Below are 15,020 nucleotides of genomic sequence, written 5' to 3'. Positions count from 1 at the left end.
TTCAAATCCAGCGATCGGAGTGTGATGAACACACAGGAGAAGTGATTCTGGTGTTGACCCCTAGAGGGCGACCTTGGTCAGATTAGTATGACAGTTTTTACATAGATTTAAGTCCCTGACTACTAAAAAAAGAAAGTGTTGTCTAGTCAGAAACATTTTAACATCTAGAAGTACAATTCCCAGAGTCCCATCCCTTCACATTTGGCATTATATAAAAGTCCCAATTGTCCTCTGTAGATATCAAAAGGAGTTCATTTAGTAGTCTGCAGCTAGATACTCAGGTCCTCTGCAGAAGACAAATTTGCATTTCTGGTAGTCCTTGGTTACTAATGGAGGAAAGAATGGAACTGATATATTTCACAGCAATAATTTATATTTATAAGTCTACATCGATTTGTTGTGTACACTGCATTCAACATGGACTTTTTTTGATAGTGTTTTTGGACACAAAATAAAAAACAGTTTAAGGCTTAATTGCATGAAATGGTTCAGACAAAAAAACTTTCTACTTGTATAAGAATAAACCTTAAAAAAACACATTAATTTCCAGCTGTAATGCTTCGTCTTGTCCTTCCAGATATACACATTTCAAGTTAAAAGCATGACCTTCAGACATTCATAATAACTACTTAAAAACTACCTTAAATTTGCGGTAGAAATACTTACAAAAAAGAATTATGTAAATAACATAATCAATTTAGTAGATGTTATGACTAAAATCCCCATTTTTGAAATCGTTTTGACCCGGATTGATAGACCATGGTTGGTTTTGCAACAAAGGAATATAATTGGAACAGATTTTCAATATTCTTAAAATACTCTAGTAGTACTCACCCATCTTTCTATGTAAACATTAAAGGGTTACCTGTGAGTAAATTAAAACCATAATGTCAACTTAGGAGTAAAGAAAATGTTATAGGATAATATGTTTAAAATACATATTATAATATTGTGAGTAATAAACATTGTAGATTTAATAAATGGCTGTCTTTTCATGGCACTGAAATAGCTCCATAAATCACTTCAGTTAACTCGTTTTAATGTTTTCAGTAAATTAATGGAGACCTATTTTCAGGCCCCTGTCGCTCTCTAACTGGTGTCTTGGATGAGTTGCAGAGCGCTCTCTGCTCTCTCATTGGCTGAAGCCGTTGTGCCGTAACGGCTCCTGCAGCCTGAGCGGTGCTGAAGCGGCGTGGGGAAGGATGCTGTGAAATGCACTCACACTTGTGTGTGAAGGGGGGAGACAACACAGATCCGGTAAGAGAGAAAATCATCAGGGGTTTTTATTTCCCCTTTACATTTAAAATGTTATGCATGTGTTATTGTAAGATAAAGGTTTGCATGGGAAAATGAATGATCTCAGACTGGCTGTTCTCAGCGTGGTTCTCCCAAGAGATTCTGTAAAATATGGAATTGTATTTTTGATCCTTTACTTAAATGTTGAAGTGACTTCCTTCAGCGACTTTAAATATGCATTTATCCTGAGAAAATCGCACGGGCTTCACGCAAAAAGGGGGATATACAGAAGCCTGAAGATAAAACGTTAACTCCAAAGGGGAGCCTTATTTGAGATGATAGCTGGAACGAACGGGCTGCAAATCACTGCAAAAATGCGAAATTTTTAGAAATTCTTACACTAAACAGAAAATCTGCTTTTTCCTTGTAAAAAAAAGCCAACAAGAATTACCTTTAAAGGCAACTTAAATAGAGGTTTGATAAGTGTATCTTTTGCATTGACTATTGTGTTTTTTCTTAACCCAGTCCTTTATAGTGATTTCCTTGAAGAACATCAACTAACAAGCAGAACCATGATTGCAGTGGCCTCAGTCGAAGACTCTGTTCTCATTTGAACCACACAGTCCGTCTTTGGTTTTGAAGTCTGACATGAACTGACATTCGAAGAGATCAAATTAATCCTAACCACGTCTCTGTACGATAATGGACTCCCAGAAAAACAAGTTGGATCTGCTTTGAAGTAACCGTCTGGAGAAGGCTGATTTACCCGATTAGTTGGGTTTATGTCTGGTACAATTTCAAATGCAGGACAAAGGAGACAATATTCAAATAAGTATTCCTTTCATATTTACTTGGAGGAGTGTTTTGGTTTGTAATGCACCACAGAGTAAAGTCGACAACGTAGTCTGTCCCGATCATAGCAGAACTATGAGTATTATCTGCCTGCAAGCCATGAGGAATCTACAGAGTCTGACCCTTTACACCTCATTTTTCACAAGGATTTGTGGATTAATCAAGCCTATCAAAGCAAAAACATCTTGTAGTCAATTTTTCTCTGCTCTGAGTGTGTTTTGTTTTTGTATTTGTTGCTATATAGATCTTCACTGCTGTATGAATTTCAAACTTTGTTTGCACATTTCCAAATGTAGTATAGCTTTATTTGTCCAGTAAAAAGTGCTTTATTATAAGTTCTTATTGGCAAACATGACCTGGTCAATGTTGCTGCCAAAGGACTGAGAACTATCCTCGCTCAGATTCACTCCCACAGTCAATATCAGTTCATCTTAAAACACTTTTTGAGATTGTGCAAATGAGTCCGGAGTTCCTCTGAAGAAAACACAAGCAGAGGAGGGATGTGAAGGTGAGGTTTTAACCAGGAACCTTGCAGCTGTAAAGCCAAAATTATAAGTAACGTTATTATATTCAGCTGTCCTAAAAACGCATGAACACTGGATAATAAATGAATAATGATGCTGCATGAGATCAAAGTGCTTGTACATAATAAATCCCTAAAAGCAGTTTGAGGGTAAAAGATCCAAAGTTTTAGATTTTTCTCCATCACAAACATTTTTTTTGTGCTTGGCTGATTGTTGAAGAGAAATTGTTAGACTAATGTTGAAGCCTATTTACTTTTCGCTGTGTCAGTGGTGCATCCTCTGCAGTGCAGCTGCCCTAGTTACAGAACGACTAGGTAGCTGTGAGAGATCTCGGTTGGCTCGAGGAGAGAGGGGAGGGGTTTGTCGACTAAACTATGTAGTCTTGGTTCTGCTGAGATCTAGAAGCAGACAAGGAAGACTGGCTCTGAGGTCCAGTAGTGTATAAAGTGAAGGTAGAAATCTCAGTGAGACTTTTTTTCTTTCTCCTTCTCATGCTAAGAACTTTTTTTTTAAAATGAGAAATAAATCATCTAACAAGACTTAGTGATTTACATCAACAGATTGAAAACAACCCTTTTCCAAGTGTGTTTTTTGCATTTTTAATTGATGCCTGTGGCTACAAAACAAAATATAAAAAAAAGAGGTCAAACTTAGAACTTTATGCAAATACCAATAACACACTAACATGTGAAAAATGCATGCAAACTGTTTGAATTTGTATTTAGTTTTTTCTTATATTCCCCCTAAATCTAATCATTTGTGTTTTCACCAGTTGTAGGAACAGTGTGGGGACAGCCTCCATGATCCAGTCTCATCCAGCAGCATGATTGGAGCATCCAGTCTCCCGGGGAACACAATGATAGCGTGCCACTTTCCTGTGGGGCAGCTTCCCCCTTGGCAGCTTCCCACCCCAGCTGTACGCAGCTCAGCCAGAAGGCCCGGCCGCGTGTGCTCAGCTGGCCTGGCTCGAGCGGCGTCTCTGCCCGAGCAGGACACGATCAACAGAGAGCATGCTTTCAGAGGCGGGAAAAGGAACTTCTCCAACAGTTATGGAAGTCTCACTGAGGATCGTGCAGAGGAGGAGGGGACCAGCGACAGCAGTGGCAGGTGCGATTCCGCATCCTCGCCGGAAGAAGCGAGTTCCCATCTGAAGAAGGAAAGCTGTGTAGCTGGGGGTCACCTGCGGTCACACAACTCTTTCCTCCCCAGTACAGAACATGATGAGGATGATGAGGATGGAGATAATCTCCACAGATACTATGAAGACTCATCTTTTGCCTTGCATGGTAATTCCAATTGGCTTCTTAGTAATGGTGCAATGAATTACGCATTGTCTCAGGGGGACCTGGAAGGTGAATGGAATAATGAAGGGACAATGCTGGGTATGGGAGGCGACCAGCATTGGCTTTCTAACCACCCTAAACAGATGGACCCACTGTTGGCTGAATGTCAATGCTTCCACATGAGAAGAACTGACACCTCAGTGATGTCACAGGATAACATGTGCTGTGGCATCCAAGACAAATGTTCTCCAGAGCGGCTGTCCAACTGCCACACAGACTCTTCCTGCACCAGCTCAGATGGCGTCTTGGTAAACTTTTGTGCAATGTATAACAGGAGCAACAATCCTGCAACACCTCAAGATCTTGGCAGCCCTGCAGTTCAAACATCTGACGGATCTGTGCTTCTGAGTCTACAGGACGTTTCCCACAGTCCAACTGAGCAGGGACAGCACAAACACATGAGGGATCGCTCTCCTCCCACAGATGAGGTTCACAGGTCCAAACGCTCTCCTCAAGGGGTTGACTCAAACTGCAACCTTTTCCCGCAGGAGCCGGACCCCCCGGGCCTCTCCTCTCTGGAGGTGACGGACCTGGCCATTTGTCTTCAAAGTCAAGCCACGATAGCGGTGGAAACAAACCTAAAGTACTACAAGCTTGTTACTTGTGACCTCTCGTCTCAGTCTCCCAGCCCAGCCTGGTCTAGCCTCACCAGCTGCCCTGAGGGGCAGGGTCAAAACAGCCCCTTCCCTAGCCCTCCTGATCATTTCAAAGATCAGCACAACAAAGACAAGAAGGTAAGTTAGAAATGGAAAAACCTTTGCCAAACTACAATGAAGTGTAGAATTTTTGGTGCAAACCAAACAGACAAACTCTGGTCTGCCTAAAAATAGACTTTGATTCCCTTGCAAACGAATCCTTGAGTGGTTCACTCACAGTGTAAAACAAAATGTACTCAAGAGTGGTAGTAAAGATGAATACTAAGGAAAAAATCAACAGTCTGTGGTATGAGTAAAAAGAAAAAGTTAAGTACTTTATTTTTTTATTTTATTCTTTCTTTAAAATTATGACTTGAATATTTGAACAAAAATAAACATCCACTTGTTCACAACTTTTATTAGCACTTATAAGCAGAATAATAATTTTTAGATGCACACATGCTTAAGTAAATGGGACTTTAATCATCTACCTTTAGAGTATAACAGTCAGAGAACTACAGACATAAATCTGGTTGATAATTTTTCATTTATGGCAATACCACCTCCAATCAAAGAGGTGTTGATAATATAAAACATTCCTTAGAGGAATGATCTCTACAGTGCTGTGTGATAGCAGACTGTACCATATGAAGAATGTACCATATGCACTTGCACTGGACATTATCAAGCCACCATTAATCTATAGTTTGTGTTAAATTGCTCATTTTAATTTATTTTTGGTCATCTGGTTCTGTTTTAGGCAGCTGACCAAGAGTGTCATATTTGAGTATGTTTCAGTTGTTTGACACTACAGTAAAACATATTTGACAATTTCATTAAATCATTTAAATTTTAACGGAGCAACTGCTGAAAGGATGCCTTGATTTAATGCTTTTAAAAAACAGCTTATAGAGCACCAGGTTATATTTAGATTTTTTTTGTAGTTTTCAATGATAACATGTAACATAGCATGCTGCTAACAAATTGTTAGCAGTCAAACTACCTGTACACATGCGATCTATGTTTTTAAATGACCTGAAGAGTCTTTTATAACTCCTCTGTCGGCATCCATATATTTGCATTTTTATTAAACAGTTTTTTTTCCTCAAATGCAAATTAAATGCATTTCTGTTTGATTTAAATTCCTTTTGCCATCAAGATCTTTGTGCAGACCTGATGGTCAACCTCTTTCCAATTCAAAATTATAACACTTCTACCAAAGATCTGCTAAAATACAGATTTATTTTACTGATTATTTACATACAAACACAAATGAACAGTCAGTGGACAATTGTTTTTTTGGAATCTAAGAAGTCCTGCTTTGTTTTTAATGTCCCTTTTTTTAGGAGTCGGAGGATTGTCAAAAGGAAGAAAGACTTTCCCCTACAGAGTTGAGGCTGAAGTTGGGTTCTTATCATCTTCAGGCCTGTGATCATCAGGTTGCCGGCACCTCCACTGACAGAAGCTTGTGCAGGTCAAGGTCAGATGGCCTCCAGAACCACTCTCACATGCCTTCTTCGTCACTGTGCCTCGGCCGGTGTAACCTGCATGGAGGTAAATGCAAAGCTCCAGAAGAGGAAAGCACCCAACCATCTATGAAGCATCAGCAAATGAATGCTGATGTTACTGAAAAAGGTAAATGACTTTAATTATTTGATTGCTCTAAAAAGTTGAGGCAATGTTTGTTTTTTTTGTTTTTTTACTGATTACAACAGTATTTCTTTTTATATTTAGGGAAGTGTTCAGTGGGAGATAACACTGAAAACAGCAAAAAACCCCAGAGGCCAACCTCACTGCCTATCCAGCCCTTCATTCTGCTTCCTGCAGGACAGCCACAATCAGAGGTTCATCTGGGATGTCTTCTGGAGCAGTACATGAACCAGAAGGCCAGCAAGCCTAGAAAATCCCAGAACTTCCAAAAATTTACAGACGAAAGAAGTCAGTGTTTACCCAATCATCAGTTATCCCCAACACAGATCCGCTGCTCCATCTTTCTGGAGGCTCCTTCCAGCTCTGATACCTGCTCCACCTGCACCCCAAGCCCAAAGTGCTTCACAGACAAACATGTGGGCATCCCAACAAATAAACTTCCAAAAAGCAGCCTGGATTCATATCAGGTCATCATCAAACCCCAAACAAATCAGGTTCAGGAGAACAGAAGTAAAACCGAGACTAACACTCCTATAAACTCTGCTTCATGTCCATCCAACCTTGTAAAGATCCCCACCTACCAAGACCTGATCGACCTCACCTCGATTAAGAGCTGCACTGGTTCTGATCCAACTAACTCATCCAACTATTCATCATCATCACACACACCACCCACATTATATCTGACAACTGACCCATATCAGCCAAACGTGCAGGGTTTCCTATCACCCCCCATGGCCCCTCTTCAGCACCCACAGCATCCAGCTGCTCCTCCGAATGTCTCAGTGGCTTCTCTTTCTTCTTTGCGCTCTCTCCTCTCTTTGGCTCCTTCTAGCCTGCTTTTCCAGCAGTTTGAAGACTCCTCTGAACTCAATACAGGGTCAGATCAGAGACAGCAGAGAAGATGCCCCTCGGAGCTCTGCTTCTCATCTGATTCTACCTACGACTCCATGTCCATCAGCCATCTTCAGAGGAGAGGTGAGGGTTAAGGCATGACTAAATCTCACAAATCCTTTGTTGTACAAAAAGCTGGAATGGGAGTACTGGTCAGATGCCAGCTTGTTTAGATGGGCCTGCCTGTGATGAGCCACAGAGAGTGGCTCTGAAAGCACACAGTGCTGCAGCAGTACCCTGCAGGGGCTTCCCATCAAACATGACCTATTTTTAACTCTCCCTGCACCGGATTGGTGGAACGCTCTCTTCTGTAACCTATGAATCTGCACGCTCCAGGCTACAGCGAGGAGACTGATGCAGTGGGGCTAATGAACTGTCATTTAGTTTCACTGCCACCATTTGGGTTTCTTGTTGTTAAATGAGTTTCTTAAGTGTGGCTCTTTTACTGGATGGAAGCAGAGATGGTGCCATTTGCAGCAGCAGCAGCAGCAGCAGCAGCAGCAAAGTGTCTGTGCTGTGCTACTGTAGGCAGCATCAACATGCATTAAGCATTTACTGTGACATTTGCTGAGACTTCTCTGGATGAGCTGGCGACAGAGATAAAAGAAAAGAAAGCTAGGGAGATTTCCCACCCAAATGAAAGCACCAACGCTTTTATCTTCTGTTATCAGTCAGATTTGCATTCCAGCTGCATGCTGACTGTAAAAAAAAGGAGGCAATGGATCCTATCTGTGAGATTCCACTGCAATAGCTTTAACCTGGTTTCTAAACAGACTTGAAATAACAAAAATTCCAGTCAGAAAAAAAAACTCCAACATGTCTTTGAATGTCAAAAATGACTTTAAATGAATGTTTAAAAAATCTCACGCACAGATTTGTCCCACTGTCTTCAGGTTTGCTGGTGGCTGTGAGCAGCGCAGTGGATTTAATCATGGCCCATTTCAGCATCAGCAGGGATCCTGATGAGAAGGCATGTATGATTGATCTAACAAAGTTTTACTAAAAGCAGAGAATGTTCTTGTAACAGCATTCCTCACAGCACACTCCTTCTTTCACAGATGCGTCTGGGTAACAGCTCCTACAGCCCCACTATTTCTGCTTTGGTCCTGGAACACTTGTGTCCTGCAATCCAGAATCTTTTAAATGATGGTCTGAGGAACCACAAACTGGATTTCATTATTGGACAGCGCCGCAATCATTCCTGGAATGTGGTGGAGGTCTCTACTCGGATTGGTAAGTGTTCAGCCGGCGCCACATGCAGGTGGCATGGTCTCACGTTGAAGCCTTGTTCATCTGTTATTGTGCTGCAGGTCCATCCACCAGGGTCCTCCACAGCCTGGTCTGCAAGATCAAGCAGTGTTCCTTGCTCACCAGCCACTGTATGAGACTGAGAGCATTCATCATGGGCCTGTTAAAGTAGGAATTAAATGTGTTTACAAATAAGATCATAAACTTAAGCACCGTTCCACTGATTTTACTAGATGTTTTTTGTCTCTTGCAGCTTGAGGGCTCTTGAGTTCTGGCTCAGTCATCTACAGAGTCAGAAAGGTGAGTAAAAAGAAAAATAGATAAACCTATGGAGGAATGGTTCAGCTTAGTGTTGTGTGTGAAGGCGCAGGCTTCAAAATGTACTTGAAAGTCTGTGCCGAGTTCAAGTTGTATAGTAAAATTTATATATGGACAAAGTGTAACACTTGATTTAAATTAAAATTAAAGGAGCCAATAGTTGTTTGTGATAATGAACTAATGCTTATTTTACACTTCTATTTCATGACATCTTTTTAAATAAGGTAAATGTTTTAGTAATACTCATTGCCCGTGACAAAAAATGTTCCAACAGGAATCATCTGGTGGAAAATTAGAGTCAATTATTAATATTGTTTAGCCTATTATTAGATAGACCTACTAAAAAAAGAAAAACAGAATCAATTATCTAACATTATCTGTTTTGTTTTTTTGTTTGTTTCATTATATTTCTAATATTATCTTGCTCTTTTACGTATCAATCTAAAAAGAAAAACAGCTATTTTTAATAAGCTTTGCTTCTGGGCAGTTACATTCAGCTAAAACTCAATATTTTACACCCCCATCACTGAGGAGTCTGTCCCATGACTAAATGAGAGGAAAGCTGGTGAAGGAAGTTGTATTCATTCCTTTGTTTTCATTGACTGGAGTGCAAAAAAAATGTTTCAAAGTGACATTATAAAAAAAAGGTAATCTGCACTGAAAATGTAAAGCTCCTTAGAAGTATTTAGCATGTATATTTTAACTTGTTAAAAGAACACATTTTGTTAGTTATCATTATATATTTGAAACTGTGACTTTGGTTCCACAGATTTGCTGCCTGCATATTACCACTCTTGGGGGTTCTTGTCCATGACCCTGGGCCGGTGTCAGCCCATGTTCCAGGAGCTGCTGCTCCTGCTGCAGCCTCTCTCTGTGCTGCCCTTTGACTTGAACTTACTGGTGGAGCATCGCTTGTTTCAACACCGGTCGCTCTGTTCGGAGACTCATTCCCCGCTCCGGCCCTGCTCAGCACTGCTGGTCACCAGCTGGCCAAAATTACAAACCAACAGAATGTTCGACGGCAGCTTTAAAAGTCACCGGACCACGATCCCACACCAGACAAGTCAAACTGTCTGCAGTAGTCAGAACATAAGAGGGACCAGCAAGAGTTTGGTGTTGGATTCCATACCAGAGTACTGGCCAAAAGAGTCCGATCTTGAGGATGGCGTTGTAAAGAAACAGAATATAAGGGAAAATCACCGCCATCAAATCAATATGAAGTGTACAAAGGAAGAGAAAATGGAAGAAAAAGACAACCAGAATGCATCAGCCTCAGACCATAAAGACGATCCTGCTCAAGGAGGAAGACGCTGGTCAAAACTCTTTGGAGCATCAAATACTTTTGGAAGAGCACAAAGCAGAAGGTAAGAAATACTGGGCAACATAACAAAATGCATTTTTCTACCTTTTAAAGTCTAGATTCTTGTTAATGCTAAAATGCACCATATCTACCAATGTTCACAGGCCATCGCAGTGGCTGCAGTTGGATGCAGCGCAGCTGGGACTGTTGGCTCAAACCATCAAGAACATAAAGGGGGGAGCTCCAACCCGTACGGGGCACTGACAACTGAGAGAGGACTGTTCAGAAACAAGAGCATGCAAATACACTTTGGAAACTGAGCTCCACCACTGAGTTAAGCACAAAAACCGACAATCATCTGCTTCTCAGAAACTGTTATCCTCGTTTTCTGAAGCACTTTGTCAAATTAAAAGCAATTTCCTAAAAAATAAATCATTAAAGTTTTTAACAATAGCAAAGCAGATAACAGCACTTTGAGACTAGTAACACACTTAGTAAACTCTATCCATTGATCCACATAGGCTTACAAATGAGATTTAAATGTTGTATATCTCCATGCACCGGCCCACATCTCTTATTTAATTCAGAAAAAGAACAAACTCTCATTATAAGTTAAGCAATTTTCCTTAAAATGTTCTTGTCCTGCAAGAGTTTGTGCCAATTCTGTGAGATGACATTTTAAAAGAAGCTCATCTTAGAGTTTCACCAGAAAAAAATATGAAATAAAAGCACTCAAGATCCTCGATATGCTTCCTTCTAGTAGTGATCAGTTCATAAATGTGATACATTTGATTTTTCAACATGTCAACCTCCAAGTAATCATATCAATCATTTTATTTTTTCATTTAAAATGAAGAAGACAAATGTTGTTATTTCCTTCACACCAGCCTCTCCTTTCGCAGCATCTTTTTAGCATGAATTTGCTGTATGTGCATGTTTTGTGCTTCTGACCTCTGTTTTTCTGTGTTGTCTTCTGCAGTTTTAATAAAAGCCATCTTGTGGTAGCTTCAGGTATTATCCGCCAGGCTTTTTGAATGAGGACAACATGCTTTACTTTCAGTTCAAAAGAAGGGGGCTAACTGCAGAGTTAGATGTACCACTTTGCAGCTTTTGAAAGTGTCCCATCTCCCTGAATGCTTGTTTTCATGCAGAGCAACAATCAAACCTCTGCCAAAAAAACTAAATAAACTTCCTTTTTGTCTGTCTTTTTGGTTTATTTATATAGAAAAAACAGCTTTTTAATTTATCTTTAATACCTTTATGGGGTCTTTTTACTCCATTTCCTGAAGAACAGGATTAGTGCCTCTTTAGTGATTGCAGGGTTGTAGGGTTTGATCAGGAAGCGAGGCTTTGGCACAAGAAAAATCACCTTTAAGTTCACTAAAATACTAGTAACTAAGTAACCACATTTTTAGCATAAGGGAGGTTTAGAGCAACAAAAATATCACCAAACTCTCATGATGTAAAGCATAGGTGTCCAAACTTTTTGTAAAAAAGGTACCGATTTTGTGAGGTGAAAATGTGTGCGGGCCAATTAGTTATGGAGTGATATTTCTGCCACCATGTTGCACACAAGACTTTCTAAGTTGAACACAAAACTTTCTAAGTTTTTTTTTTCCAAAAAATTTTTTTTGCTCAAATTTTTTTTTTTGCTTTCAAAATCGTTTTTTGCGTTTGCAAAACACATTTTTTACGTGCGTTGTGTCAAATCTCGCTTTTGTCTTATCTTTGATTTTGCTGACTACTTTGAGCGCGACTTAGCGTGATATGACTGCCACTGGCATTGCCAAAAAGAAATTTGCATGCGTTGTGTGTCATCTCACTTTTTTCTTATCTTTGCTAAGTTAAGTTTCGGTTTGACGTGACCAAGCTGCCATCAAACAGCTGCTGATTGGTCCAGATTCTAACCAATCAAATCGCTGTTTGAAAAAACATTTTTTGAGCAAAAAAAATTTTTTTGAGCAAAAAACTTAGAAAGTTTTGTGTTCAACTTAAAAAAGTTTTGTGTGCAACATGGTGGCAGAAATATCCCTCCATAATTAGTCGGCCTATATTCGTTGAACCCTTTAATATCAATAAATGCAAATAAACAATTTAGAAAAACATTATTGCAATTTCACATAAAACAGATAAATCTTAATACATTTTACCCCAAATCAATGTGAATTTTATATGTGAAGAACAGAAATAAAATAAAGTCTGTCTGAAAAGAAAAAACTTTTGTGAGTATTAAATCTAGGGTTATATGAAATATTACATATTCATGATTAAATGCTCACTGTGAACTTCTAAATTTATATCATGTGCACGGAACATAGCAAATAGTTATTTTATACAGAAATACCGGAGTTTTGATCACAGAAACAAATACATTTTGTTCATCTCATTTGGCTTTTAAGGCTCTGAAGGTCAAGTTCCCACAGGTGGTAGTTGCAAGTTTACAACGGTTTATGATGTAATGGAGCCAATCACAATCAAGAAATCTGAGTTCTTAGAACATGCTGTGGTCCACATATTGATTTTATGACGGGAGTCTGCAGGCCAGTGAAAATTTGAACATGGGCTGTATTTGGCCCCCGGGCCGGAGTTTGGACATGCCTATTGTAAAGCATTTGGTTCTTTACCTACCAAGAACTTTTAGATCAAACTTTTGAGGGCTGTGTACACTTAGGTGCTTTAGATGTTGGCATCAATGTGTCCAGAAGATAACATGTGATGGAAAAGGTACAAGCACGCATGTGCATGGATAACATGTGCTTCTCTATGTATACAACTGGTTCAGCTGCAAATGAAAAGTTTTAAATCGCTCAAATTATTTAAAAAAGTGTGAAATGTGGTTTTCCTGATGTTCAGCACAATCATCCAATAATTACCCATGTCACCTGCAGCTCTTTCTTTTTTACGTGTTCAAAGTTACAGACAAAACAGATTGGTGAAACATTTCATAGCCATTGTAACAAAGACTCGTATTTATTCTTCTTCATACTTTCATCTTTTACAGTTCTTATGTTTAGGAGGTGGTTTTAATTTTTGGGAAAGTGAAGCCCTTTGGGTTGGATTTGCCACTTAACACTGCTAAATGAACCGGTTTGGCTTCAGCCTGACGCAGATACATTTAAAAAGAACATTCAATTCTAGGACGGCATTGTGTTGCACAAACCCCAAAACAAATTATATTTAATTGCTACAGCTTAAAGGATAACATGAAGGTCTAAAATTAAAATAAAGATGTCCTGCAGGTTTCTCTTTGTTCTATTGTGTACCTGACATAAAATACTTGTTGGGGTTGTCGTCATCCAGGTGATGCGGTTTCCTATCAGGAATGAAGAGCTCTGCAGGCTCAAAGGAGAACACTTGGTTGGAGCTCACTTTTAACCCATGTGCTATCTTAGATGACCCCACCCTTACATTGACGTGTTCTCCCTACCATGACAAAGGTGGATTAAGGTGGAAAGATTTCATGTAATCCATGGACACCAGTGAAGATCACAAATCATTGAAGAAAAAAGGTTCAGAGCACTGTCTAGTGGGTCTAGATGACCCAACTCCCAACGTTAAAGTGCCTAGAATAGCACAATGGTTACAGGTGCCTTTAGTTCCTGGAGTAAAAAAAAAAGGAAAATTAAGAATAAATAAATGATCAAAACTTTATTGCACAAGTCATATCATTGAGAGAATCAATGTTTAAAAAAATAAAAATTTCACCAGGTTGTTTAAAACCACTGCACAAACAGCGAACATTATTTATCAATGGAAAAAAGTATAGTGCACATCATAAAATAAAAAACTATTTTTACTTCAGTGATTCACTTAAAAGTGAAACTATTATACACAGAATTATACAAGGTGTGTGCTCTTTTTTGTCTAAATTATTATGACAATTAATAATTATAGTTGAAAACTATAATAAATTGAAAACTTGAATTTGACATCTTAGACAGCTGGAAAAAGTTTAGGCTTTTATTATTTTGAATGTTTCTTTATTTAAAAATATTTATTTTTCTTATAGTATTTCATAATGCAAAGTGAATCTAAAAAACAAGCATTTTCTTTTCCTTCTTTTCCCACTTTGGAATTTGATAAGGGATTCTTTTTGTACCGGTAAGTTTAGTTTTTCAATTTAACTGCTGTTTTGTCCCTTGTGCTATCTTAGATGACCCCACCCTTGCATTGACGTGTTCTCCCTACCATGACAAAAGTGGATAAAGGTGGACAGATTTCATGTAATCCATGGAAACTTGTGAAGATCACAAATCATTGAAGAAAAAAGGTACAGCGCACTGTCAGTGGGTCTAGATGACCCCACTCCCAATATCAAAGTGCCTAGGATAGCACAAGGGTTAATGTGAATAAATTATTTATTGTTCAAATGAAACAACTCGTTAGTATCCATTTCCTGTTTCACAGGTTACCTGCTGAACCTCTAAAAGCTGTCTTTGGGTGTCAGTACACATTGCAGCCGAGCAATAATATTTTAGTATGTTTTGATAAGATACCCTTTGGGGAAAAGTGTTGTGTAGTTCTTTTTAACTCTTATACATCTGTTCTGCAAATAAAAACAACTTCCAGTTAATAAACTTTTAGCAAAATAAGGTTAACTTTAATGTAATGTCTTAATGTTCCTTTTTTGTCATTACCACAAACTACCGCACATAAAAAATTAACTCTAATGAAAAAAAACCTTGAATGTAATTTGATAAATAATCTGCAAAGGCATATACAGTACAAACCAAAAGTTTGGACACAACTTTCCATTCATTTGAATTAGAAGGCGTGTCCAAACTTTTGGTCTGTACTCTGTGTAAGAATAAATATTTAGAAACTGCCATCACAGGGTTGTGATCATGAAGGTTCGCTTTTTCCCACACCCTTCTAAGCAACAAATCAACAAATCAAACTCTACTTGGCTTTATTAAATAATCAATACATTTAACAAATCTTATGGGACGTGTGTGTACTGTGTGCATTGCATTACTGTTAAAACGTCTATTCAAGATTATAAAATAACTGTCAAGAAGAT

The 15,020-nt window shown here is 38.9% G+C and overlaps 1 protein-coding gene across 2 annotated transcripts; it reads left to right on the top strand.

Annotated features, from left to right (window-relative positions):
• Positions 1-847: 847 nt before the first annotated feature.
• On the top strand, positions 848-11,205 carry LOC105355280 (iporin). Of its 2 annotated transcripts, none has more exons than XM_020707721.2 (10): positions 848-1,257; positions 3,385-4,689; positions 6,015-6,225; positions 6,325-7,218; positions 8,028-8,104; positions 8,193-8,367; positions 8,445-8,550; positions 8,636-8,682; positions 9,470-10,064; positions 10,165-11,205. In XM_020707721.2, the coding sequence occupies exons 2-10, from the start codon at positions 3,436-3,438 to the stop codon at positions 10,262-10,264; spliced, it is 3,459 nt and encodes a 1,152-aa protein (XP_020563380.1). In that variant the 5' UTR covers positions 848-1,257; positions 3,385-3,435; the 3' UTR covers positions 10,265-11,205. The 2 variants fall into 2 exon arrangements, with proteins under 2 accessions (XP_020563380.1, XP_011480277.2); XM_011481975.3 differs by having other exon boundaries at positions 850-1,257; positions 5,937-6,225.
• Positions 11,206-15,020: the final 3,815 nt, after the last annotated feature.

The sequence above is a fragment of the Oryzias latipes genome, chromosome 12 (genome assembly GCF_002234675.1).
Source record: "Oryzias latipes chromosome 12, ASM223467v1".
In the NCBI taxonomy this organism is placed as follows: domain Eukaryota; kingdom Metazoa; phylum Chordata; class Actinopteri; order Beloniformes; family Adrianichthyidae; genus Oryzias; species Oryzias latipes.
Note: the sequence above shows the minus strand (reverse complement) of the source record. Positions and strands in the feature narration are given on the sequence as shown.